We start from the raw sequence: 26434 nt of genomic DNA on the forward strand, positions 1-26434 counted from the left end.
CCAAAGGCTTGAGGAGCTCCATGTCAGGAACTGAGATCAAAGACCAAATATTAGAATAAAGGATACTCTTAATGTAATTTCCTATCACTTAGGAAATTAGAAGGCTTTTAGGAGCTGTGCCAGGAACTGGGAGTAAAATCAAATGTGTGTGTGTGTGTGTGTGTGTGTGTGTGTATATACACACACATAGCTCCTAAAAGCCTTCTAATTATATATATATATATATATATATATACACACACACACATATATATATATATATTCTCTGAACTGATCCACCTGGAGAGCTTCTCCCTTCACCCCAGTAGAGAGGATCCATTGTACATGCCATCTTCAGAATCTTACAGCTCCATCTCTGATCTCTGATCTAGGACCCAGAAGTCATCACAGCCCAGGATATAGCCCTTTTGTTGTCAATTTTGTTGTGTTTTGTATTCAATAAAGTGTGATAGTAACTCAGTTGTGTATGACTCTTCAAGACTCTATGGATGGTAGCCCACCAGGCTCCTCCATTCGTGGAATTCTCTGGTCAAGAATACTAGGGTTGGCATTCCCTTCTCCAGGGGATCTTCTCAACCCAGGGATTGAAACCAAATCTCCTGTACTGCAGGCAGATTCTTTTTGTCTGAGCCACCATACACTAATCTGAAGTGTACAGTTCAGCCAATTCTGATCAATTGGTACATATAGTTTATCTGCATTGCTGTCAGTATATAGAACACTTTAATCCTTCAAGAAAGTCCCCTCATATCCCTTCTCCATCAACCGCCTGCTTTCACAGTAAAGGCAACAGGACAGTAGTGGAGGCCACTATTATTCTGACTTCTGTTACCATCAATTCAGTTTGCTTACTCTAGAACTTCACATAAACAGAATTATACAGTGTATGTTCCTCTATATCTGGCTCCTTTCACTCATGATAATGCTTCTGAGATTCATTCATGTTGTCATGCGTACCAGTAATTCTTTTCATTGCTGAATAGAGTTCCATCACTTAGTTCCATCCCTAAGTTTGCCACAGTTTGTATCCACTCACCTATGCTGATGGACGTTTAGACCATTTCCAGTTCTTCGCCATTATAAATGCTGCTGCTATAAACACTTGTGTAGCACAACTCATTTCTGGACACATGGTTTCCTTTCTCTTGGACAGATATTTAAGAATTGAATTGCTAGATCATATGTTCAACATACATTCATCTTCTTAAAGAACTGATAGGGACTTCCCTGGTGGTTCAGGGACCCAGACTCACAAAACAGAGACTCCAGGTTCCATCCCTGGTCAGGGAACTAGATCCCACATGCTGCAACTAAGAACTGGCATGGCCAAATAAATAAGTAGTAAAGAACTGATAGTTTTCTGAAGTGACTGTACTGATTTATACTCCAATTTACAGCAATGTATGAAAATTCTACTTGCTCCACATCTTCTGTAGCACTTGATACTGTTTGTCTTTCAAATTTTAGCCATTCTGCATGTGGTGCTGTCTCATTCTTATTTTCATTTACTTTTTTGCTCATGACTAGTGATATTGAACATCTTTTCATGTGTTTATTGGCCATTTAGATATCCTCTGTGTGTGTGCATGTGTGTGTGCACACGCACATATAACTGCCTCTTAATGCCCACAAAGCTAGTGACTAGACACTGGAATGATGTGGTCCCAAACTCATCACCTTGGCAACTCTCCTTGCCAGCAGAAAATAGCCAACTGAGCGAAAAGATGAGCTCTTTGGCCTTCCAAATTTCATACGCATGCATGAGTGCTAAGTCGTTTCTGTCATGTCTGACTCTTGGTGACCCCATGGAGCCCACAAAGCTATTCTGTCCATTGGATTTTCCAGGCAAGAATACTGGAGTGGGTTGCCATGTCCTCCTCTGGAGAATCTTCTTGATCCAGGGATTGAACCTGTGTCTCCTGCATTGGCAGGCTGATTCTTTTCCACTGAGCCACCTGGGAAACCTCCAAATTTCATATAAGAGCCTCTAATTGGCAGAGCTGAATCTGCATTCAAAACTCCATGTCATGGGCATCTTCAAAACACAGCATCAGTGTTTTCATCTCCACCCCATAGGAAGATGGCACGAGGGGGAATGGACACCTAACACCTAACATAATTCCCCTAGTTATGAATGAAGTGGGTCAGCTCTGCCCTACTTCTTCCTGAGAGGCAGCCAGGTGTGCCCCTGAGCTGGTGATTCCTCGAGTCCAGGCTATGCTCCAGTGGTGGCACAGGAAATGGTTTTAGGCCCCAAACAATATTAACTCACATTGAATTGCATCACAAGAGTAAATTGCTTTTTGAATGTCTTCTAAAAATAATTTTATTTATTATTTATTTTTGGCTGTGCTGGGTCTTTGTTGCTTCACAGGCTTTTCTCTAGTTGCGGTAAGCAGGGGCTACTCTCTAGTTGTGGTATGCGGGCTTCTCATTGCAGCAGCTTCTCCTGGTTTCAGAGCACAGACTCTAGGGCCTTCAGGGTACATGGGCTCAGTCGTTGCTGCTCCTGGTCTCTAGAGCACAGGCTCAATAGCTGTGGCCCACAGATCAGGGATTTTCCCAAATCAGTGATCGAACCCGCATCTCCTGCATTAGCAGGTGGATTCTTAGCCACTGAGCCACCAGGGAAGCCCTTGAATGTCTTTTAATGATATAAAAGAAGACTCTGTTTAGTAGAGACAGCTACCTTTTGTGCTCAACTCCTGGAAGGTTCTCTCTAAACCCCTGGAATGTCCTGCCTGAAAAGAGTGTCTTTCTTCACCTGGGGGCCTTGGGCCAGCTTAGACAGTTCCTAACAATGGGATTGATTGGGTCACAGGTATCAGCCAGAGGGACCAGAAAGTAAGGTGACCACCCAGGTGGTCAGTCGCATCTCTGTGACTGAGCTCCAATAAAAACTCTGACACCAGATCTTGTGGGAGCTTCCCCGATCGGCAGCATTGTCACACGCTGCTGCCAGAACTTAGCACTGTCCACTGCTCCACTGGGAGAGAACACCTGGGAGTTTCACGGCTGGAACTCTTCTGGTGTGTGGGTATGTGTGTGTTAGTCACTTTGCTGTGTCCAACTCTTTGCGACCCCAGGGACTGTAGCCCAGCAGGCTCCTCTGTCTATGGAATTCTCCAGGCAAGAACACTGGAGTCGGTAGCCATTCCCTTCTCCAGGGCATCTTCCCAATCCAGGGATCAAAACCAGGTCTTCCTTTACTGCAGGCAGATTCTTTACTGCCTAAGCTACCAGGGAAGCCCAATAAACCATAACTGTGAGTATAATGGCTTTCAGTGAGTTCTGTGAGTCCTTCTAGTGAATTATTGAACCTGAAGATGGTCTTGGGCACACCCAGCCTTGTAGTTGGCATCAGAAGTGAGGGTGGTCTTGGGCCTCCCAAGTTCTGCAGTATCTTTGGGCAGTAAGGTAACAATCACACCCCTGACACCTGATGGTGTCCTCCAGTGGATCAGACTCTGGCCTCCAACTCACAGCCCTCAGTCAGCAACTCAGTATCCAGCTCAAACACAATATATCTTTTTTCTTGTTTGTCTTCATTGGATTTACCTTTATGGCTATTTTCTATTCATATCAAGCAGTACCAGGTCTCCACTCCAATACTTCGGCCACCTGATGCGAAGAGCTGACTCATTGGAAAAGATCCTGATGCTGGGAAGATTGAGGGCAGGAAGAGAAGGGGGTGACAGAGGATTAGATGGTCGATGGCATCATCGACTCAATGGACATAAGTTTAAGCAAACTCTGGGAGATAGTCAAGGACAGGGAAGCCTGGCGTGCTGCAGTCCATGAGGTTGCAAAGAGTCGGACATGACTAAATGACCAACAGTACTACTACCATATATCATGTACACATAATGTACATATCACACATATAATATACATATGTTACACATACGTATACACATGTCACATATAGACATATATACAAAATATATCATATGCAATATATGTGTTTAATTGAATGCATCTTTAGGGCTACCTGTGATTTATATGAAGCAGTACAGATTTTCCATATATTATTGTGCTTTTTAAAATATTTTTTAAGTTAAAATGAGAGTTCTATTAAATAAATGAATAATAATATAGGTGTGATGAAAATGTGGCAAAAATTGAGAAGAGAATATATATACATAGTCACATTGGTTTCTTTTTTTTAAATTTATTTATTTTTGGCTGTGCTTGGTCTTTGTTGCTGTGCAGGGGCTTTTCTCTAGTTGTGGGGAGCGGGGGCTATTTGTTGCAGTACAAAGGCTCCACATTGCAGCGGCTTCTCTTGTTGCAAAGCACAGGCTGCAGTCTGCACAGGCTTCAGTAGCTGCCCAGTGGGGCTCAGTAGCTGCAGCTCCCGGGCTCCAGAGCACAGGCTCAATAGTTGTGGCCCTTAGTCGCTCCGTAGCACGTGGGATCTTCCTGGATCAGGGATTGAACTCTTGTCTCCTACACTGGTAGGCAGACTCTTTACCACAGAACCACCAGGGAAGCCCCAAGTCATATTATTTTCTCTTCTGATACTTTCTTTTCTATTTTATTACCCCTTTTCCTTCCTTTTTTTTTTTTTTTTTTAAAAATGCTACTCACAGCCCACTAAACTGATTTTGTAACCCGTGAACAGGCTGTGACTACAAGTTTGTGAAACACTGTTATGCAACCACTTTGAACCGGACCTTGTCTCTTTGCTTTGGCATAATGACCCTTGACCCTGGACAGAGGTCTCCACTCCCAGCCCTGTGATTCCAAGGGTCTACTTTTGACTAACCTGGTTGAGTCCCTCCCCACAGGCGACATAACCCAAGGGTCTTCAGGAAGTGCCCACTGGGGCCTATACCCCTTCTCAACCATGCTCTGGGTCCCCAGGGCCCTGGAATCCCCCACCCAAACTACTCTGAGCCCTAGTGGCCTTCTTGTGGACACATCCTAAACCAAGAGGGAACCAGGAGTGTGGCTGGAGCTTGGATGTGCAGGGTGGAGTGTCCACACTCACGTGCGGGAGGTACCCAGAGTGGGGAAAAAGCCAGTTGCCATGGGTCTGGGGCCTCCATTTGTCATTGCCCAGTTACCAGCACAGCCTCCCAACATCAGGGGCCAAGCTGGCTTTGGCTCTGTACACCGGGGGTCTCCATCTACTGTGGGCGGAATCCAGCACTGACCCTCTCATTGGTCAAATTCTTCTGAGGCCCACCTCTCATCCCTCCCACCTCACCCCTGCTGGCTTGGTTCTCCGTATCCCCCACCTAGGCTCTGGAGTCTGTGACCCCCCCATCTTACTCCTGGGGGCCCTGCCCCAGCCCCCGCCACTGTTCCACGCCCCGGTCAAGAATGATTAGAGACCAAGGGACAGAGAACGCAGGGCTTTACTTCCTGTCTGAACACAGGGGATAAATGGGGGGTGGGGGGCAGGCAGTCCTCAGCAGGCAAGGCTGGGAGAGCAGGGGCTCAGGCCATCAGTCCTGGCTCTGGCTCCATCCACCTCTTCTCTCTCAGGCTGGGCTTTGTTGTAGGTCCTGCAAGGTCACAGCGAGCCAGTGGGGGCTCAGTCTCGGGGTGCCCATCAGGTCGTCAGCCCCTGCTTCCTACGGACTCATCTGTCACGATTCCAGCACAATCTGGGCAACTGTCTGCACTTGCCACCTGTGGGAGAAAGAAACAGTTCCGTCGTGAGTCAGACAATCCCGATTATTACGTGTGATCTGGATGCTGGAGGATGAGGCCCATCCACCCTGCCCCTCGGAAGGCTCCAAGGCAACTCTGAGCAAGTGACAAGAAGCTGATGGGGAAGAGCTGGCGCAAGGGTCCCCAGGGGTCATTCACATGTTCAGCAAATATTTACTGTGCACCTACTCTGGGCCGGGCAGTGACCTAGGCACTGGGAACATGGCCAGGAGCACAAATGGAGGAAAATCCCTGCTCTGGGAGTACTGACTTGCCAGTGGGGGAGATGGACAACAAGAAAAGACCTAAGTCAAGTGTATGGATGGTGATGAGTCAGTGATGAGTGCTATGAGGAAAAAGAAAACAAGGACGGAGGCAGGGAGGCCCAGGAGTTGGGGGCATCCTCATGGCGATGACTAGATGTGCCTCACTGGGGAGGTGATGTTTGAGCAAAGACCTGAAGGGGATGAGAGGGAAGCCACGTGGACATCTGGAGGAAGGGTGTTCCAGGCATAGGGAACAGTCAGTTCTAAGGCCCTGAGTGAGGGAGGAGTAGACAGGAGGGATTAAAGGAGAGCCGGAAGGCCAGGGGGTTGGGCCAAAGGAAATAAGGGGGATCTTAGAAAACAAAGAACGGGGACTTCCCTGGAGGTGCAGTGATTAAGACTCTGTGCTCCCAATGCAGGGGGCTCAGGTTCAATCCCCGGTCAGGGAACTAGATCCTATGTGCCTCAACTAAGAACCTGCATGCTGCAGCCAACTAAAACCCAAAATGTGTGTGTTAGTCGCTCAGTCATGTCTGACTCTTTACAACCCCATGGACTGTAGCCCATTAGTGTCCTCTGTCCATGGAATTCTCCAGGCAAGAATACTGGAGTGGGTTGCCATTCCCTTCTCCAGGGGATTCTCCTGACCCAGGGATCTGCACTGCAGGCAGATTCTTTACCATCTGAGACATCAAAGCAGCCAACTAAATAATTTTTTTTTTAAAAGAAATAAAACAAAGGGAACTTCAGAAAACAGCCCCTCTCCATCTCCCAGCTGCCACCCTTACCTACCCCACCTCCCACCCTGGTCCCTCTGGACTCATCTCCTACTCCTCTTCTCTCACACCTTCCCAGCCACTCCGCCTCTTCCCTTGGTTATTTTAACAAGCTCAGCTCATTCCTGCCTCCAGGGCTTTCCACTTGCTGCTCCCTCTGCCTGGTTTTTAAAATCATCTTTCTCATCATCAGAATCCATTCTGCTTTGACCTCTTAAAAGGAAGAGCCTCTTCTCATCTTTCTCAGTCTCATCTTTATTTTCCTCTTGGCAAGTCTCTTTTTCTGTATTCACACTGCTCATGAAAGCAGTGACCTATTTATTGTGATCTCCCACCAGCTGTGAGTTCCCTAATGGTGGGGACCAGGGTCCCAAGCATCACAACACAGGAGGGCACAGAGAGTGTGTGTGTGTGTTCAGTCATGTCTGACTCTTTGCCACCCCATGAACTGTAACCCGCCAAGCTCCTCTGTCTATGGGATTTTTCCAGGCAAAAATACTGGAGTGGGCTGCCATTTCCTACTCAGGGGGATCTTCCCGACCCAGGGATTGAACCTGTGTCTCGTGTGTCTCCTACATTGGCAGGCAAATTCTTTACAACTAGTGCCACCTGGGAAGCCTGGGCACAGAGTAGGTGCTCACAAATGTCACTGGAACAATTTATAGCCCTAGAGGTAACATTCAGGCTCTGCCTTCACACAGACATAGGTCCAGCCCTTCCCTGATTTGTATGTGCTGTGTGACCTTGGGCAAACTGCAATTCTCTGAGCCTCCCTTTTCCCACAGGGGAGAGAACAGTGCCTGGCACAAAGTCAGGATCTATAAACATGAGTTGAAAAATTGAGGCAACAGTGCTTGACCCCCTTATTCAACACCGATCAGGCACGTGTCAGTGATCTCTTTTTAATTCTATCCACGTTCTGCCTCCCACCTTAAGGCAAAAAAATATGGCTGTGCCCCTTTTCCTGATGAGGCAGCTGGACAAGAGAGGTCATAAAACTTGGCGTGGGTTATACAGTTTAACTGAGAGCTTGCAAACTGGTGGCCCTTGTATTATATTTAATCTGTAGCATTATTAAAAAATTAGTTTCTCTGCTTGAGATCCTCCCTTTGTCCCCCTTTTCTGCCTGACACTGGGCCCTGGGAGGCTGAGCACAGCCTGGTGGGAGAGACAAGGGCACAAAGGAGAGAGAGGTTGAGGTGTCTGATCCTCTCAACCCCTGCCCTGCTCCTTCTGGGGAGCTTACCAGGAAGCAGTGGTTGGAAACCTCTCTCTGGAGCCACAGCTCCTGTTTGGGGCCCCCTCCTCCAGCTCCACCTCTCACCAGGCCCTGGTGCAGCTGCTCCTTCCCCTCACCGCCTCAGGCTGCAGCATCACAGCTCCCAGGTGTTGCTACTCCTGGGGAGTTGCACCACTGCATTCCCCTGCCATGTGAACAAGCCCAGGCTAGTCTGCTAGAGAAGACCACCAGGTGAAGACCTGAGGTTCCCATTCAAACAGATCCCTGCTGACCCGCAAATGCCCTCAGAGGCATGAATAAACCCAGCGGCAACCAGAAGAACCACCCAGCTGAGCCCAGACTATGTTTCCAAAGTGAAGAAATGACAGCTCAGTAAATGGGTATCATCTTAAACCACTGAATTCTGGGGTGCTTTACATGGATGTGCATTCTCAGTCACTCAGTCACGTCTGACTCTTTGCAACCCCACAGACTGTAGCCCGCCAGGCTCTTCTGTCCATTGGATTTCCCAGGCAAGAATACTGGAGTGGGTTGCCACTTCCTTCTCCAGGGGCTCTTTCCGATCCAGGGATTGAACCTGCGGCTCCTGCATTGGTAGGTGGATTCTTTACCACCGAACCACCTGTGAAGCCTGGTTTACATGGATATGTCTCCTTTAAAATGACCTTGTTAGGGGCCTTCAAGTCCCGTCCGGTCAGAGTGTAAGCCAAGGTCTCCTCCCTCCCAGTCCTGATGCCTCTCCCACCCAGCCCCCATTCTCACTGGTGAGGATGACGATGCCTGTGATGAACAACACTGCTGCCACCATCAGCCCCCGTTTCCGGAGAGTGTCCTCGTCTGCAGAGAGAAATGGAGGGGTGTGATGAGAGGGGCCTTCAGCCTCCTTCCCCCACAGCCTCCAAAGAGTAACTTACCATAGAAGAAGGGGTCATCCTCCTTTGAACCTGGAGGGGACAGAAGGGAGCAAAAGTTTATGGAGCGAATCGGTGTGTGAGAGAGTCAGAGAGGAGACACCTGGATCTCAGCCTTGGTGCACTTAGGGCAAAACCTGAAGTCCTCACAAGGAGCACAATCGGGTTCCCATTACCTCTAAACTCTTCTCCTCGCTTACCCCCTTACTCACTGTGCTTTACTCCCACCCCCATTCCCCATGGGTGAACTGTGTGAAACCCTGCTCACCCCAGGGCCTTTGCACTGGCTGCTCCTACTGCCAGAAGCTCCCTTCCCCAGGCATCCACGCGGTTCCCCTTAGCTTCTTCTCAGTGAGGTCTCCGTGGCCTTTTACAGAAAATACTCTCTGACCACTCTCTCACCCTAACTCTGTTGCATCTTTCTTTTTTTTCCCCCCTTCATTTTTCTTGACAGCAACTTAATACATGGTTATTATTAACTTATTATTTATAGTTATTAGGATCCTTATTTATTGTCTCTCTCCCATGAGAACATCTGCTCCATGAAGGGAGAGATTTTCATCTGTCTCACTCACTTCTGTACTCCTGGCACCTAGAGGAGGGCCTGGCCCACAATAAGTGCTCAGTGAATATTGTGTGAATGAATGAATGAATGAACTCTCTATGTGATCCATGGCTGTGTCATTTCCATCTGTTCACTGCGGCTGGCTGCACAGTAAGTGGAAGATAAGGCCAGGAGGGGAAAAATCAAGGTGCCCCTATACACAGAGCTCTCTGCTGACCCCAAACTGATCTCCAATGCACAGGTAAATCCAGCTGAGACCAGAGAAGCACCCAGCCGAGCCCAGACTAGACTTCCAAATTGCAGACCTGAGCACTAAATAAATCTTTGTCATTTTAAGCCACTGTGTTTTGGAGTCATCTCTATGCAACACTCATGCATTCATTCATCTATTCAGACATTTACTGTGTGCCCACCCTTTACTCACTCACAAGAATACCAGCCCTGAAGTCAGGTATTCACCCAACACCTGGTTACTGAGCGTTCTGTGCTGGGCAGCATTGAGGTGCTGAGAACACACAGTGAATAAGAAATAGCCTGTGTCCAGTCTGAGAAGGGAGTTACTGACCAGGCTGTCTGAGGATGGAGTCCCTCCTCTCGTCTCTGCTTGGGGATTGTGTCTTGGAGGGCGTGGAGCCGTGAGTAGGATTGGCAGGGGATTTCGTCTTGGAGGGCGTAGAGCCTTGAGTGGGATCAGCAGAGAGAGCGGCCAGAGAATGGTGGAGGGCAGGAGTGAACCAGGGAGAGAAACAAGAGACACCATTGATCATCTTTGTCTGGGAGTAGCCCCTCTCCCAGACCTACATTCAGTGAGCTGGCACAGGTTTCCCCCCCAACCCACAGAGGCAGCCAGGAATGGCAGGTGCTCACCCTGATTAAGACCAACAGCCCAGGCTAGCTTGCTAACCCCCGAGGAACCCCTGGTCCCTCTCTGAGGACCTTCTGGATGGCCCCATGATCAGGAATAAAGGGTAACGTCTGTCAGACACAGACAAGGGCCTCCAGGATCTTGACCCAGTCACAGAACTTGGAGATACTGGTTAGAAAACATGTTGAATATCACCTCTGCTCCCAGACCAAATACATCAGAGGGTTCCTCTTTGTAAAAACATGAATATCCCCAAGGAAAGTCCTGCCCCTCTGGCACTGAGAGCATCTCCAGTTAAGGTGGTCACCCCTGACGGATCCCCAGATGTGAAGCCAGCAAGCAGAGAAACTGCCTTGTGACTGGCTCCCCAGGCCAGCCTCAGCGTCTTGCTTCCTAAACATTCCTAAAACCAACAGCCAAAGGTTACGAGATGTTCAGGAAAGCTTTTTCCAAGAAAAGGGAGCAGCAAAGTCATGGGCAAAGATGGAAGGATCACAGGAAATGTAAAAGGACAGCCTCAGCAGTATGTAGGGCTCATCGTCCCCTCCCCCAGTGTGAGGGAGCCTGGGCTTAAATTTTGGTTCTGCCATTTTGCACTGTGTGGCCTATGGCTTGCCAAGTAACCTCTCTGGGCTTCAGTTTCCTTCCCTGTAAAATGGGGTACCAACAGCTCTTACCATGTAGGGTAGTGATCAGCACTAAATGAGTGATCATGTAAAAGCTTAGCACAGTGCATGGAGCAAACCCTCAGCACATTGTTGTATTGTCTACTTGGCTCCAGCTCCCCCCTTCTTCTGTGAACAGTCCCCCTTTCTCTAGGGAGAATTGTTGCTGCTTCCCCAGACCATCTTGGTCTCCTATGGTAACCCAGCCACAAGGGGGAGCACGTGACCCAGTCTCATCCTTCCCTGTAGCGCTCAGTGGCTTCAGTCGTGTCCAACTCTGTGCTACCCAATGGACTATATAAGCTGCCAGGCTCCCCTGTCCCTGGGATTCTCCAGGCAAGAATACTGGAGTGGGTTGCCATGCCCTTCTCCAGGGGATCTTCCGACCCAGGGATCAAACTTGCATCTCTTATGTCTCCTGCATTGGCAGGTGGGTTCTTTACCCCTGAGCCACCTGGGAAGCCCCATCCTTCGCTGGGACCTTTCAAATTCCAAGCTAAAATTTTCAGCAGATGCTGGGTGAAACTCAGAAGTTCTGAGCCTGCAGGTGATGGAGCCACTTCCTTGCCAGGTGAAAGACAAGCTCCAGCACAAGAGAACAAAGACGCAGGAGGGAGAGAGGCTCTGTGAGGGCTGGGCAAGCTTGAGGTTCAGCAGTGCCTTTTACCTCTTGGCTCCTTGATCCCCTCGGCCCAGCTGAATTTTCATCATGTATAACCAGGGATATAGAAGAACACATAGAGTAACCTAGGTCAGCAAGGACTCAGAGTAAGAGAATCCAGAAATACGAAGATGTTTTCTCAATTGGAAAATGTGGAAACAGCTGCTATAATCCCATCCCCATGGTTGTACAAAATAAAAAAAAAACTCCCTTCCCCCAAGACACCGTATTTCCATCTGTTGTAAAATTGTTTTAATAGACAGACTCTGTCAGCAAGAGATGCTTTACTGTCATCACTGGGAAGTTGCAACAACGATAATAACAAAAACTATCTACAGGGGGAGGACTTTCCACGTAGTGCTCTTGTGCAGTGCCCAACCTGAGCAACCATGCATGCATTCCAGCCTGTGAGTGGCCTAAGCTATAGGACTTTCCAGTGGGGGCTGCTTCTCAAATACGGACCATCACACAGGCATCAGAAACCACCTATTACCTTTATTTCCGCTCATCTCCCTTCCCCAAATGTTACCTCTGGTAACAGCGACTCACTCGTCCTGTGATGAGTCATCTTTCCCCTTACTCTTGGTCTAAGTGGTTCAGACAGAGTTGACCGGGGCACAAGACTCAGCCCTGACCAATCGGAGCTGTTCATTTCCCAGGTTCCCATTGGTCAGTCATGGGCACGTGACCCCACCTGGGCCAATGAGAGTCAGCTCTAGGCCTTCCAGCTAGAGAGGCACTCTAGTTGCTGAGTTTGTAATTGCAACTTAGAACTAGTGGACCACCTTTGCCACTAAGGGGGTAAAGACCTCTTCAGAAAGAAGACAGCAGAGCTGAGAGGAAGAAAGTCGTGATGACAGTGCTTGAGCTCTTTGACCCAGCTGTGCCTGACATTAGTGCCTCTGTACTTAACAAAGCATATATTGCTAATAATTTTTTTTTCTCAGTTGGGTTTTCTGAATTTTGTAACTAAAAAGCTCCTGCTCTAACATTAAAAAGATCTACACCAAGGATAAACCCACAGGCACATTTCCCGCACCAGCCCTATGAAGGGACCTGAATAAAGAGGGTCTCGGAGGGACTTCCCTGGTTGTTCAGTGGTTAAGAATCCACCTTCCAATGCAGAGAACACAGGTTTGATCCCTTGTCCAGGAAGATCCCACATGCCTCAGAATAACTAAGCCCGAGGGCCACAATTATGGGGCCCAAGCACTCTAGCGCCCATGTTCCATAACAAAAAGAGAAGCCCAAGTACTGCAACGAAGACCCAGTGCAACCAAAATAAAATTAAGTAATTAATTTAATCAAGTTACTTAAAAAAAAAAAAAAGAGGGTCTCTGAGTCTATCAAACTTCAAATTCTGCAAACCAGATAGTCCCTCTTGAGATGCCTGCTGCAAATAAGCTTTATTATGGCTCCGAGAAGTCCCAGCAGATAGAAACGTGTTTAACTCAAGAGTTTCCCAAATATCTTTAACTGCAAACCAAAAAAAAAAAAAAAAAATTGGAAAAATGTATTAATTCCCCAAATGGATGCTCTGAGAAACATACTCAGGGAAATGCTGCCCTAGATAGAGAATTAAACACAACTCAAGTATGTTGCTGTTCTAGTCCCAGGTCTACCTTGCGTCGTGCTCTTGTCTGTCCCCTGACCTGTTGTTAGAAGCACCTCCGTTTCTGTCGTTTGCTGGGTCTGAGTCTCTGTCTGCTTCGGTGTTGCTTCTACTCAGGGCAGAAGAGAAAGGCGGGGAGGGTGAGAAAGGAGTGAATCAGGGACCTGCAGAAAACAGCAAGGGTCCTTCTCCCTGAACCAGGCTGGCTAAAATCAAAGCTGTCCATGGATAAATGTTGCTGTGGGGGTGAGAAAGGGGGACTGTCTCATGTGCTGCTGGTGGCAGGGCAAGTCTGCGTTCCTGCGCCCCACAGGGTCATGGGTAAACTTCAGAGCCAGGTTCCTGGGCCCTCATCCCAGGCGTGTCACTGACTTTTGGTGACCCCTTGGGCCAGTGACTCTGAGCCTCCTGTAAAATGAGGAAAGTGCTCATTTCTTTCTCAGAGGGTTTGTGTGAGGACTGAGTGAGTGAATGCAGGTAGGTATTTAGAACCATGACTGTCCCTTCATGTGTGCTGTAAGTGCTCAAGGAGGAGGGGACAGATTTTTCACTGTGGTGCTGTGAGCAGCAGGATGAACTGAGCCTAGATGGAGTCATGCCTGAAGGTGTATCCCTGGACTTTTCAGTTACACAAAACCAAAAACTCCCATTTGGTTCAAGCTTGAGATTTTTGTTGCTGTGATAGAATGTTGACAGACCCATTCCTTGTTCCTCACCTAGGGCTGGAGTAAGGACATCAATGATTTCAGTTGCTGGATCTGCTGGAGTTACGGCCTCCTTTGATATCTGTCCTGGAAAATCAAGAATGAGAAGTCGGGGGGAGCCTTTGGTCCCCCTTCTCTCACCAACACTCCCACCCTCCCCTTCCTTCTGCAACCTTGGTGGTCTGCTAGTGGAAGTGTTTTAAGAAATGCTAACACCGCACACCCTACCTCCAGCTGCCTCTCCCTGTCCATCCTTGTGGGATGAGAGAGGCAGTTAAGGCAAGTATGCCCAGGCACTAGAGTCAGCCAGGGGCCTGATCTCAAATTCTGTCCCCAATAACTTCCTTGCTGTGTGTCCTGGAGCAAGTGAAACCCCTCCCTCTGAGCCCCTGGTTGCCTCCTCTGCAAAGTGGAGATAATTCTTGAAGCTACCTCTCAGGACTGTAGAGAGGGTGAAATGAGATGGAGGTGGGAAGAGTCTTGCCTACTGCTTAACATGCAGTCAGTGCTGGATATCAGATATCATATCTATCAATCGCCACTGCCCCCAGCCTGGCCCCGCCTCCACCCTCTCCCTCCAGGACCATCACACAGCCTCCTCCCTGGTCTCCCTGCTCCCCACACAAAGCCAGAGGGAGCCTGTGAACCTGACTCAGATCAGGCTGCGGGCTGAGTGCCTCCTCTGGCTCCACCTTGCTCTGAGTAAGAGCCAAAGCCCTCACCTGGCCCATAAGTGTCCCCACCCCCCACCAACCCGATCTGTCACCTCTCTGACCTCTCCTCTTTCCACCCCACCCCTTGTTCATCCCAACCCAGGCCCGGCCTGCCTGCTGTCACTCACACTCTCCAGATAGAACTCATATTCCTCACATACCTGCTTGGCTCATCCCCTCCTCTCCTTGTATCTGCCCGAATGTCACTTTCTGGTGGATGTCACTTTTTGGTGAGGTCTTCCCTGATCACTCTATTTAAGCAAGCCTCATTTCTCTCCTCTATTTTTTTTTTCCATAGCACTTTTCACCTTCTAGCATATAATATTGGGTTGGCCCAAAAGTTCGTTTGGTTTTTTCCATACTATGTTATGGGCCAACCCAATATAAGTTACTGATTGCATTTGGTGTCTGTCTTTCCAATTAGAATGTGAGCTCCTGTTTTATGCCTTGCTGTTTCCCCAGTGCCTAGAATAAGATCTGCTCAGTGAACGCTTGTTGAACGACTGAATGAACACACAAAAACCATTTTATCCCAGAGAAATGGGGCAACTTCAGTGCAGAGTTTGCTCTGGGTTCCGGGGTTAGAGCCCAGCCCCTCCACACACTAGCCTCTGGCACAGGGCACTTTCCTTCACTGACCCTCAGTTTCCTCATCTGTAAAATGGGCATAATAGCATCATCAATTACAGCAGAAGCTGAAACAAGCACCTGCCATGTAGAAAGCACCTGCAAAGATCCCGCATAGATACTGTTTTCAGAAAACACTTCGCAGGCAAGGGTGAGACGTCTTCAACTCCTGGACTGGCCTCAGCTCACCCCCTTTCCCTAATCACATATCACCCGAGGATCCAGGAAGCTCCTGTGCTGTGAGTCGAGGGTTCCTGGTTGCCAAGTAGAAAATCTACACCCATCTCCCCGCCAAATCAAACTCTGTGAGTTCTTCTTGGAAGTCAAACGGAGGATGCTCAGCAGGACAGGCCCTGGCCAGACTCACTGGAAGCAGCCACCCAGGTCTGAGGTATCTAAACAGGGTGTAACCTTGGCCCCCTTACTGGGGCCCCCACTTCCTGGTGCCAGCTCAGTAGAAGACTGAGGACACAGGAGAGAGAACCCAGATTCACCAGGCAGCCACCCAGCAACACATGCACTCGAAGTGAGGCTGGGGGCTCTGCAGCAGGGTGGAAAGAAATGGTTGGGCCTTACCTCTGGTGGGGAGAATCAGGCCAACGGTGATGAAGAGACACAGGCGACCAGAGGGCGACATCTATAGAGCAAGTCAGAGCTGGGGTCAGCCACGATGTCAGTGACACAGGCCCAGGGCAACCCCTGGGACCCTGCAGCCCCCTTCCTTACCCTGAGCAGGCCCCTCTGGCTTCAGAGACCCCCGCTAGGGGCTGATGGTTGGCTGTGGGGAAGGGGGCCAAGGGGAGGGTCTCAGAAGTGAAGGTTCCCAGCCGTCAATCCCTCTTTCCCTCTGCGGGTCCCCAAAAATAACAAAAAGCATCAGTCTACACCAGGCTCCAAGAGGCAGCCACTGCCCGGGGCAGTCCCCTCTGCCCCAGGAAGCGGAGAAGCACTCACGTGGCCGGCTGGGACTGACCCTGCGGGCAAGGAGAAGGCGCTGGGGTGCAGGAGAGGAGATAGGAGGGCCTCGGCCCTCCCTCTGGGGCTGTCCTCAGAGCGAGGAGCCAGCAAGGAGGGGGAAAGAGGAAGAGTGAGTAATGTGCTTCTGATCTCAGAGGAAAAAGTGAGTTGCTGTGAGGGCCTCCCAGCAGGGACAATAGAGCGGGATGCTGGGCAGATCTGGGCGGGTGAGAGGGAGGGAGGCGAACTGGGGAGACTGAGGCAGGAGGAGCCGAGTGGTGCCCACGCGGCGGTGAAGAGAGCCGGACGGAGAGTGAGCATGAATGGGGGGCGGAGAGGCGCCGAGAGGATGGTCTCTACCCACCTGAGCCCGGCGCCTGGGCAGAGGGGAGCGGATAGAGGAGGGTCGGAGGAGACACTCACGTCAGAGCCGGGGGTCCCGAGCCTGCAGCCTCGTGAGGAGAGGACAGCGGCGGCGGCTGCGTCCAGGCGGAGGGTGTGGCCAGGGGAGAGCGCTGGCGGGCGGGGACCGAGACGGGCTCAGTCATTTCCTCTTGGGTTTCCTGGCTTCAGAGCCCGGGGTGGGAGCAGGAGGGGGAGACGTTGAGGGCGATGCTGGGGCCTGGGGTGAGAGGCAGGGCGGAGGCCTCCACCCACCCCGCCTAGGGGAGGCTGGGGGTGGGAACCGCGGGGCGGGCAGGTCTAGGCGGGGTGGGGTTTGGGGAGGCGAGGGCAGCGGGGGGGGAGGGGTCTACTCTGGGGTCTCAGGGATGGGCAGCTGGATTAGGGGGGTGGTGGCGTGGAGGGAAGGGAGGGGAAGTTTGAGGGGTTCCGAGAGAGGAGGAGGCCACTAGGGGGCTGGCAGAGGGGAAGGAGAGGAAGTGGGCAAGTCTGGGGATGGGGTGATAGCTCCCCAGGTTCGATTTTGCCCCCTCCCCCGTTTCCTCCCCACAGATGAGGACACACAGACAGAAGAGGGGGAGAAACCAAACGCAGATTTATTAAGCTCAAGACATAGACACCGAGGGTGCAGGGGACCGGATCTCCTAAGAGGAGACAGGGTGGTCCCGGGGAGCAGCACCCCGGGACGATGGGGGGCTGAGCATGGACTCCAGGACCCCAGGAGATGGAGGCCTGAGTCTCCGGATCTGGGATGCAGACGGGCTCTTTGGGGGGTCGTCATTGCCAAGGCCTAGGGAGGTGCAGCGGCTCCAGCCTTGGAGTGGGTGGGGCGGCTCATTCAGGGGAGTGCTGCCAGGGGGCCAGGCTGGGGTCCCCACCGCCTCCACCCGATCCTCAGGCTCCCGCTCTCAGGCAGGGACTGCAGTGGAGGTGACCACGACTGGTTCTACACGCCGCCACCTCCGGGGGCTGGGAGGCCAGGGGGGTGGGAGAGAGAGAGAGAGAGACAGAGCCGGGGAGCTTCAGTCGGTGACAAGAGGGGTGGCAGTGGGCCCTTCATCCCCAGCATTGAGGTCAGGCCTCCAGATTGTCACCCCTGAGCTAGCCTTCGGATGTTGTCTTGCCTCCCTGCACCCCAATGTCTAGTCCATATAGAGACACTTTGGTGGCATTTGTCCTATCCCACAGGACACCTGTGATGAAGCTGGGGACCCCTGGCCCACCCTGGGCTCTTCTGGGGTGTCCCCCTGCCAGAAGAAGAGTCTCCATCCCTCTGCCAAGCCCCCAACCTCTTCCTACACCCCAACACCCCATCTCTGGAACTTGTGTATACAACAGGAATTCTCCTGTCTCCCACCCACTTGGGACCATTATTCAACTGTCATGGGTCAAAATCTCATATATACTCTTAGACTGTGGTCAGGTGCCTGGGCCAACCCCTCTATCATTCACAAAATGATCCCTTAAAGTTCTTAAATCTCATGAAACAAACATGAAACGAAACACATGAAATTCAACATCAAATCCTCCAAATGTTGATTACCCCAAGGCCCATTTTTTTTTTTTTTTTTTAGTTCTAAAAACAAGAGCCAAAGAGATTCCCATCTCTGGTTTTTTAAAAGTCCCTGGAAAGGACACAGTTCCACCAAAAACAGGTCGAGATATTTTTACATAATTAAAATGAACACCCCCAAGGAGTCACAATCTTTCATTTACATGCTTATCCCTGCTCCTACATCCTACATCTCTCTCCACCTTCCCTTATAGCCTTTATGCACCTGCACTCACTTTCCCCCTCCTCCACCCACCACCCCCTCCACTCTCCACCTCCCCATCCTCCACCCCCCTTCCACCCTGCACCCTCCACCCCCCACCCTCATCCTCCACCACCCTCCACCCTACTCCCTCCCATATTCTCTCTTTTCTTTTCCAATATCAATTTTTAAAATCTGCATTCTATATGTCTCTTCTTTGGTTTTTTTGATACAATTATTCTTAAGCCCTTCCTTCCTTCCTGCCTGCTTGCCTGCCTCCTTCCCTCCCTCCATCCCTTTTTTCCCTTGCTTCCTTCCTTCTTCCCCTCCTTTTTCTCAGTCATTTCATCCTTGATCGTCCTAACTGAACAGGAAAGTCAAGAAATCATTCTATCTTCCTACCTTCTCTAGTGCTCAACTTTGCCTTCATTCTGATTGCCAACGTTCTTTTCCCACGTGGGACCCCTCTCTTCACAGGCTGTGGCTGTCTCCTCTGGGGAATGAGTTCATCCTTGCTTTTATAAGATTAGATACTTGTTTCTGGGCAGCTTCAAGGACTCTATAGGAGTCCATGTCACATCCCACTAACTTTACGCTTTAACAGGTTTGATGTGTGGAATCTTGGCCGCATTGTTGGCGGCCCCATTCTTAGGGACATCCAGCACAACAATCCCCTTGGACTCCCCTCCCCACTCCCACTCACCCTCCCAGAACCACACTCTCTCACATCCTCACCTGAGGAGGGAAGCTCCGACTTACAGGATTTGCATGTTGGGCTGTGGAAGCAAAGATGAGAGAGAAAGGCATCAAGAGACTCAACTGAGCAGGCTTTCTGGGAAACACCTGACTGGCTCTGGGGTCCCTTTGGTTATGGCAGCACCCCTGGGGGCTCCCAGGCTGTTCCCACCCCTCCCCTTCTCTCCCTTCTGCTGCCAGACCTCTCAGACCTGGAGTCCGCCTTCCTGCACTTCACCTTCTTGCCTGTTAGGAGAGACAGAGAACAGAACAAGGAGACAGGACATAAGGGTCTGGACAAAAGCCAGTAGGGGAATTGTAGGTGCCTGGGGACCCCAAGCAGCCCTCTTGGAGGGGCTTTGGAGCCCAGGAAAGGGTCACACTTACTGAGGATAATGAGGATGCCCAGCAGGAACAATATGGTAGCCAGAGTCATGCCCACCGTCTGCACAGTGTCATAGTCTGGGGAAGACATTGGAGGTCATCAGAGTGGGGGCAGCTCCTCAGCTCCCAACCCCGGAGCCTTGGCCTCAGTTCAAGGCTGCAGGTTCCTCCCGTGGGTTCATATGAGGATCAAAGACATGGCCCTCGGACACCAAGTGCTCCCCTTAGACCTCTCCCCACTACCCTTCTCTGGATTCTTTGGCCATAGATATAGATAGGACCTTCTTCTCCTGCAGTGGTCCCCAGCATTTTGGGCACCAGGGACTGAGTTTGTGGAAGACTATTTCTCCACAGACAGGGGTTAAGGGATGCTTTCGGGATTATTCTCATAAGGGGAGGGCAACTTAGATCCCCCGCGTGCACAGTTCACAATAGGTTTCCTGAATCTATTAGAATCTAAGGAGGTGGAGCTCAGGCAGTTATGCCAGCGATGAGGAGCAGCTGTAAATAGAGATGAAGCTTCACTCGCTTGCTCACTCACCACTCACCTCCTGCTGTGTGACCCGGTTCCTAACAGGTCACTGACTGGTACCAGTCCTTGGCCCAAGCATTGGGGACCCTTGTTCTACTGCATATATTTACTTTTTTCAGCAAACAGCCTTTTCTGTGGTCTCTCCATCCCTCATCCCCCAACTCAGTGCCTCAGCCACAGGGATCTTGTTAACACTAGAGTCCAATCAGTGTCCTCCTGAGCTCAAGGCACACCACTCCACCCCCTTTAACCTCCACCTCATGGCAAAGAAAAGCCCAAGTCCCCCCCACAGCCCATGAGGCCCTGTACCATCTTGTCCTGATCCCTTCTCAGACCTCATTCCACTTCATTCTCCTCCTCAATTCCCTGTCCAAGCACACGTGTCTCCCTGCAGTTCCTGGAGCCTATCAGGCATGGTCCTACCTCAGGGCCTTTGCACTTGCTGGGCCCTCTTCCTGAAAGCTCCTCTCTCAAATACCCCTCCCTTACCAACTCCTGGACTTTATTCAAATGTTAGTGATCCCTTCTCTGGCTGTCCTATTTAGAATTTCCCATCCTCTCCTCAACATTTCTTAACTTCAGTCTTTCTTTTATTTTCCTTCATAAGAATTATTCTTATCTAATGTACCATAGTACATATCTATAGAAATATTCACTCTGGACCAGCAGTGGTCCAGGCCTCTGCCCTCAGGGAGTTGTCTTTCATATTGTGATAAACAAAATAAAACCAAAAAACTCAGTCATGGGACCATGCCTAGATCTATGTGTGGCTTCTCTTGTTGGGGACTCAAGAAGGCCTCTCCTGACATACGGTTCCTGACAGTCATTATTTGATCTGAGGCTTGAAGAAGAAAAGGGAGCCTTAGCTAGCTGTGTGGAGAGCTAGAGGAAGCGTATTCCAGCAGAGGGAACAGTAAGTGCAAAGGCCCTGAGGCAGGAGACAGCTTAGAACATGGAGAAGAGTATCAGTGAACAAAGGGAGAGAGCGGGAGGGTATATAGAGAGGGAACTGGAGTCAGGTATGCTAGACCTGGAGTCACTTTTTGAGCTTCAGTGCTATGGAAAGATTTAATGATATCCGAGTAAATCTTTCCCAGAGTCTTTATGGGTGAAAACGTAGTGTTCTTTATTTACAGAAGGGCCCAGAGAGACAGAGTTGCTTGCTTAAGACCACACAGCTAGTGAGTGGATCAGCCAGGATTCAAATTCAGCCAGCCTGGTGTCAGAGTGGTTGGCTTCTCTGATGACCCCAGCAAACTAGCCCAGAGTGCTGGTGAAGCCTGAGGAGGGTCCCTAGAGGGTACCCCCTCCCCAAGTCTGATTCAACCCTCCATAGGCCAAGCTGATGTCAATTATATCCACATGGTCATGTGGCCAGTGACCCAGCACATAACATGTAAGCCAGAGCTGAAGCCACTTCAGCAGTGACCTGTGGGGATCTACATCCACCCCTCCATCCAGCCCCTGGGTACCCTCGTCACAGAATCTGCCACTCACCATAGTAAAATGGGTCAGGATCCTGAGGAACTGTGGGAAGAAGGCAGAGAGAGAGAGAGAGAGAGGGGAAAACATTTCAACACTGGGCTTTTTAATTATTTGAGGATCCTAATGGGGCCACTGACCCAGTGGTTTCTGTGTAGAAATCAGATCATTGAGACCCTTTGCTCTGGACAATGTAGCCTCATGGCAGGACACAATACTTAAAGACTGGAGCATAAGCTGGATTCCAGCCCCAACTCACTCCATTTGTCTATACCTTCCCTTATACAATGCCCAACCTACCTAACTGTACATGGCAGTCCTGATCTTAGACCCCTGTGGAAGTCTAAGGCAAGCATGGACTCATTTCTTGAGAAACACATATACACTCTCTTTTGCATATGATACTGGGAGTATGAATCCCACTGGAGAACCGCTCAGCGTATCAGCTTCCCCTCAACACTCCCTACAACTTCTCGGTCTTCTGAGAGCTCCAAAAAGTGGGCACTGTGACCGCTGCTGTCTTCCACTTGTTCCTGCCACCAAATCCAGCAGAGAGGGACTGTCCAAAAATTTATATTGTATTATTCCTATATTACTTATTTCTTGGACACCATCAAATTAAAGATTCAAAGTTGATTTTGTGGTAACTTTCCCAGTGTGTGCATGTATGCATGTATATGTATGTAACTGTACCACATAAAAACATACTGATCCACTGGAAGACTCACCCTAATTTCTAAATGTTAACTTGTGGATAACGTCAATGGCGGCTTCCTTGGTGGCTCAGATGGTAAGGAGTCCACCTGCAATGCGGGAGACCTGGGTTCGATCCCTGGGTCAGGAAGATCCACTGGAGAAGGGAATGGCAGTCCACTCCAGTATTCTTGTCTGGAGAATTCCATGGACAGAAGAGCCTGACAGACTGCAGTCCATGGGGTCGCGCGCAAAGAGTTGGACAAGACTGAGCAACTCACACTTTCACTTTCACTAATATGTGTATGTATGTGTGTGTCTTTGTGTGTGTGTGTGTGTGTGTATTTACTTTTCCCTATCTCCCACCTCCCTGTCTCAAATAGTATTCTCCTCCAGGAGAACTCAGAACACCTTTCCCATTCACGAAACCCATCCTGCTGCTTCCCTAATACACTGACAGCTTTTAGTACACCTTGCCTTGTTTAGAGTGAAATTCTGCAAAACATGCCCCACTAGGAGAGGAGGGTGTACTGGGAATGCAAGGGTGACGCCAGATGTTGTCATTAGTGTCCTTCCCCCAACCAGGCTCAGGAAGGATGGCTACCTTGAGGTTGGGAAGGAGAACATGTGACTAATTCTGGCCAATAAACTGTGAATTTGTTCTGCAGCATTAACTGCCCATGCAAGAGCTCTCTTTTGCCTTTGGCTTGGTGACATGAATGCTCAAGAGTGTGGCTGCCCCAGTTTTCTTTGGGAAGTAGAGACCCCTAGTCAACCCATGGTTGGACACATGGTCTAAGTGAGAGATTTACTTTGGTTGTCAGAAGTCACTGAGATTTTGGCACTCCGTTTGCTGTTGTTTAGTAGCTCAGTCAGGTCTGACACTTTTATGACTCCATGCCCGCCAGGCTCCTCTGTCCATGGGATTTCTTCAGGCAAGAATACTGGAGTGGGTTGCCATTTCCCTCTCCAGGGGATCTTCCCGACCCAGGGATCAAACCTGTGTCTCCTGCATCTGCAGGCAGATTCTTTATTGCTGAACTACCGGGGAAACCCTTGGTACTGCATACTGTAGCTTAAACTGACTGATGCAAGACCCTGAATAGCACTGATTCACCGTAAGTTCACCCGCTTCAGTTCCCTGTCCAGTTTTCAATGAGACAGTCTTAAAAAGGAGCTGATATATCTCTACACCTTCCAACCCTTGTTAATCTCTCAAGAGAAAACAGGCCTTGGGCTCAGGGTCTTCAGCAGGTAATAAAAATATCTAAGTAGACTGTTATGACATTATTTGATTTTCTCCTTTATTTATTTATCTAAGTAGCATTTGATAGCACTGATTCCATGCCAGGCTCTCTTCTAAGCACTTTACAGATATTACTACACTTAATCTTCACAGCAGTTCTCTGATATAGGCACTATCTTCATTCTCTTTCCACTAAAGAGGAACACTGAGGCCCAGAAAAGTGAAATCAGTTGTTTAAGATAATTTTAATACTTGCTTTCAATGTAAGACAAAAAAAGTCCTGATTTTCCATTTGTGGAGGTGATATAAAATAAAGCTAACAACGTTTTTTAAAAGTTAATCCTTTGAAGGAAAAAATGTTAAATGTCAGTGTGGGGAACATTTGGACAGAGCAAAAATCATGAAGGTGGTACTCATAAGCATCAGGATGGGAAAATATTATTTTAGAGTCATCTCTGCTCTGTCTTAGCTCCCCTACCAGATGGAGAGCAAATTTATTTGACTCATCTCTGCTGTTAATCCTGGCATTTATAAAGTTGTTCAAAAAACTTTTCTAGAATGAATGGATGAATGAATGAATGAACCCCTGTTAGGCAGCATCAGAGATGGAATGCTGAATTATCCTGCTTTTGTCTCCTTTTTTTCCACACGTCCTGCTTCCCCAAACTTTCTGAGAAGCCCTGCCCCAGAAGGTGAGCGCCTGCCCCAGAATCCTCTCTGGTTCCTCTCTGGTTCCACCCTCCTGGGGTGCTCCTTGCTCCATGCAGAAGTTCTTCTCTAGTTCCTGCTGTCCCAGCAATCTGGGTCCTCAAGGCGAGGCTGAGCTAAGGGTGGAGCCAGTAGGCAGGAGAAGGAATGTGCACCACTCCTGGCCAGTTGCCAGGGAGAATCAGGAAGGAGGTGGTTACTATGGCAACTGGAGCATCTTGAGAGGTGAGGAGAGGTGATGGATCCAGGTACCCCAGGCTGGATGGGGTCCTGTGTGGGACTTGAGGGTTGGGTTTCTAACTCTGGGGCCAACCCTGATTCCCTCTGCTCCCTTGTTACCTCCTATTGTCGCCCCTGAACAACTGGCTTGTGGCCAAGCTGAGGGTCCTTCTTAAGGATAGGGACCCAGCCCCAGTTGTGCCTTTCCATCTCCTTTCTATTTGCCCCCAACACACCCTCCTGCTCTCTGACAGGGGGAAGGTGGAGGCTAGGGGTGCAAGGGAGCCGTCCGCCTCCCTAACGATCTGTTAATTAATTTCATTAAGCGGTTTACGACAGGCAACATGCAGTTTCTCCACCCCGGGTTTCCCCAGACCTGCGGTCCCCTCTCCTGCTGTGACTGGGGAAAGGGTGTTTGGGGGGGAGGGGAGGCAGGGCATCTTCCTCCCACTTCTGCCTGTCTGCTGCCATCGATCCTGCTAACCACCATCTCTGCAAAAAGAAGTGCTGGGCTCCCGCCAGGGCTGCTGGCTCAACCCTGCCCCCTCTCCCTAGGGTGGCTTCCAGCCTCTGCAGCCGCCCCCCCACGGCCCCCCCTCCCCGCCCTGCTTCAAATTCTGCAGATATGGTTCAGTGCAGCAGCCCCCGCCTGCCGGGAAAGGGAGTAGGGAAGGAGAGAGAGTGGAATTGGGGTTCCCTTCGGTGCCAGAGGCTCCTCAGCAATGACGGCCTCTTGCCTGACCCTGCTCTCAGGGCTGGAAACCCCCTCCTTGCCCACCTCTCCCCCACCATGAAAGCATTCTGCCCCCTTGTTCCTCTGCAGAAGTAAGCTCAAGAAAGGGGGACTGTTGGGGGGAGCGAGTATTTCAGGGGGTGCCTAATCGGGCTAATGTTGTGAAATGTCCATCTCTGTGTGGCTGGAGGGAGGTGGGAAGGCATCTGTGTGCACACCCAAATGCACCTTTTGGACAACACCCTTGAAGAGGGCTGGGAAGGAGGGTCCTGCCACCCATCCCAGCCCATGGGGGCTCACTGCAGTGGTGCAGGCCCCACCCTGTGCCACCCCCCCTTCTTTTTCCCATTTCCGTCTCATGCTGTGGGTCCTTCTTTCTCTCTCCCCCTCGTGTCTTTACGCCTCCCTCTGTCTCTCGGTCCCTATCTCTTTCAGGCTCTGTCTCAGTCAGTCTCTTCTTATATTTCTTACTGTCTCCCTCTCTCTTGCTCTCTCCATCTCTCCATCTCTCACTTCCTACAGCTCCTGTCTTTCCCTCTTTCTCCTCGCTTCCCTCTGAACCTGCCTGTCAGAGATTTCAGGAAACACCCACCACAGGTGCCAGCACTAGAGAGGGGGGGTGGGAAGAGGGACATGGACCCCGTCCCCTTACGTTCCGCAGGGACCAGGAAATCTGGGCGAACCTCTGTGGCTGCAAACCCAGCGGCTCCCACCCTCGAAGCCCATTTCTCCGAGTCCACTACCACCGCTGTGCTGGACCAGCTGCACGGTTGCTATAGCTACCGGTCCGCGCATCGTTTCTCCCGGGACTGCCGCTCTCCAACCACGGGTCCCGCACAGGAACCGAGATCACCGGGAGAGGGTGCCCGATGGGGTACCGAGGGGTGCAATGCAGGGGCCTCCGCCCATGTGAGGAGGGGACATCCCCTTCCCCATTCCCCTCCCCTTTCAGTACTGGGCTCTCCCCCAGATCCTCTGTCAAGCTCTAAGATCCCGGAGCCCCGCTGCGCCCTCTCCCCAGGCGACGCTCACCCTTTGTGGGGACCTGGGTCGCCATGCCGGGCCGGAGCAAGGGGTGGCTGGATGTAGAGGCGGTGAAGGAGCGCTGGCTGCAGCAGCTGGAAGCCGGACCGACTGTTGTCAGGGGTAGATGGTGGGGAGCCCTGGTGTTCGGGGGGCCGTAGCCAATGGGGACCCGGAGAACCCGCCCCCGTCCAGGCCACCCCCGCCCCCGCCCCCGCCCACTGCCGACGTCCCCGCCCCTTCCCCAAGGGTGGGGGCGCCCTCTGCCGGGGCCAAGGGGGCGCCCAGGCTTTCCACCGC

At 50.6% G+C, this 26434-nt stretch overlaps 2 protein-coding genes across 14 annotated transcripts; both read right to left on the reverse strand.

Annotated features, from left to right (window-relative positions):
* Nucleotides 1-5345: 5345 nt before the first annotated feature.
* Nucleotides 5346-16852, reverse strand: FXYD5 (FXYD domain containing ion transport regulator 5). Of its 6 annotated transcripts, none has more exons than XM_043437486.1 (8): nt 16588-16852; nt 15843-15903; nt 13939-14013; nt 13233-13331; nt 9985-10098; nt 8858-8887; nt 8706-8780; nt 5346-5640 (listed from the first exon to the last, which is right to left on the reverse strand). In XM_043437486.1, exons 2-8 carry the CDS (start codon nt 15901-15903, stop codon nt 5591-5593), a joined length of 504 nt encoding a protein of 167 aa, XP_043293421.1. In that variant the 5' UTR covers nt 16588-16852; the 3' UTR covers nt 5346-5590. The 6 variants fall into 6 exon arrangements, with proteins under 6 accessions (XP_043293421.1, XP_043293418.1, XP_043293416.1 ...); XM_043437483.1 differs by having other exon boundaries at nt 16647-16849; XM_043437481.1 differs by lacking the exon at nt 16588-16852 and adding an exon at nt 16221-16312 and having other exon boundaries at nt 13263-13331.
* Nucleotides 16853-17203: 351 nt separating this feature from the next.
* On the reverse strand, nt 17204-26419 carry FXYD7 (FXYD domain containing ion transport regulator 7). Of its 8 annotated transcripts, none has more exons than XR_006263487.1 (7): nt 26144-26419; nt 21528-21557; nt 19502-19576; nt 19327-19360; nt 19115-19155; nt 18782-18894; nt 17458-17594 (listed from the first exon to the last, which is right to left on the reverse strand). XR_006263487.1 is itself a non-coding variant. In XM_043437527.1 (7 exons), exons 1-6 carry the CDS (start codon nt 26166-26168, stop codon nt 18787-18789), a joined length of 291 nt encoding a protein of 96 aa, XP_043293462.1. In that variant the 5' UTR covers nt 26169-26409; the 3' UTR covers nt 17458-17594; nt 18782-18786. The 8 variants fall into 8 exon arrangements, 6 of the variants coding, with proteins under 6 accessions (XP_043293466.1, XP_043293465.1, XP_043293462.1 ...); XR_006263486.1 differs by having other exon boundaries at nt 19318-19360; nt 26144-26408; XM_043437527.1 differs by having other exon boundaries at nt 18782-18872; nt 26144-26409.
* Between the last annotated feature and the right edge of the window lie 15 nt (nt 26420-26434).

The sequence above is a fragment of the Cervus canadensis genome, chromosome 18 (genome assembly GCF_019320065.1).
Source record: "Cervus canadensis isolate Bull #8, Minnesota chromosome 18, ASM1932006v1, whole genome shotgun sequence".
NCBI classification, from domain to species: domain Eukaryota; kingdom Metazoa; phylum Chordata; class Mammalia; order Artiodactyla; family Cervidae; genus Cervus; species Cervus canadensis.

Excerpts from the sequence above, each read along its gene's own strand:
- FXYD5 (XM_043437486.1), bottom strand. The coding sequence starts at position 15,903 with ATGTCGCCCTCTGGTCGCCTGTGTCTCTTCATCACCGTTGGCCTGATT. Across the intron at positions 13,332-13,938 it reads TGTCCTTACTCCAGCCCTAG|AAGCAACACCGAAGCAGACA; the intron begins GTGAGGAACAAG and ends TGCCCTGAGTAG. Across the intron at positions 8,888-9,984 it reads CTCCATCCTCAGACAGCCTG|GTTCAAAGGAGGATGACCCC; the intron begins GTCAGTAACTCC and ends TGTCCCCTCCAG.
- FXYD7 (XM_043437526.1), bottom strand. The coding sequence starts at position 26,168 with ATGGCGACCCAGGTCCCCACAAAGG. Across the intron at positions 19,361-19,501 it reads GGGCATCCTCATTATCCTCA|GCAAGAAGGTGAAGTGCAGG; the intron begins GTAAGTGTGACC and ends CTCTCCTAACAG. Across the intron at positions 19,156-19,317 it reads GCGGACTCCAGGTCTGAGAG|CCCAACATGCAAATCCTGTA; the intron begins GTCTGGCAGCAG and ends TTGCTTCCACAG.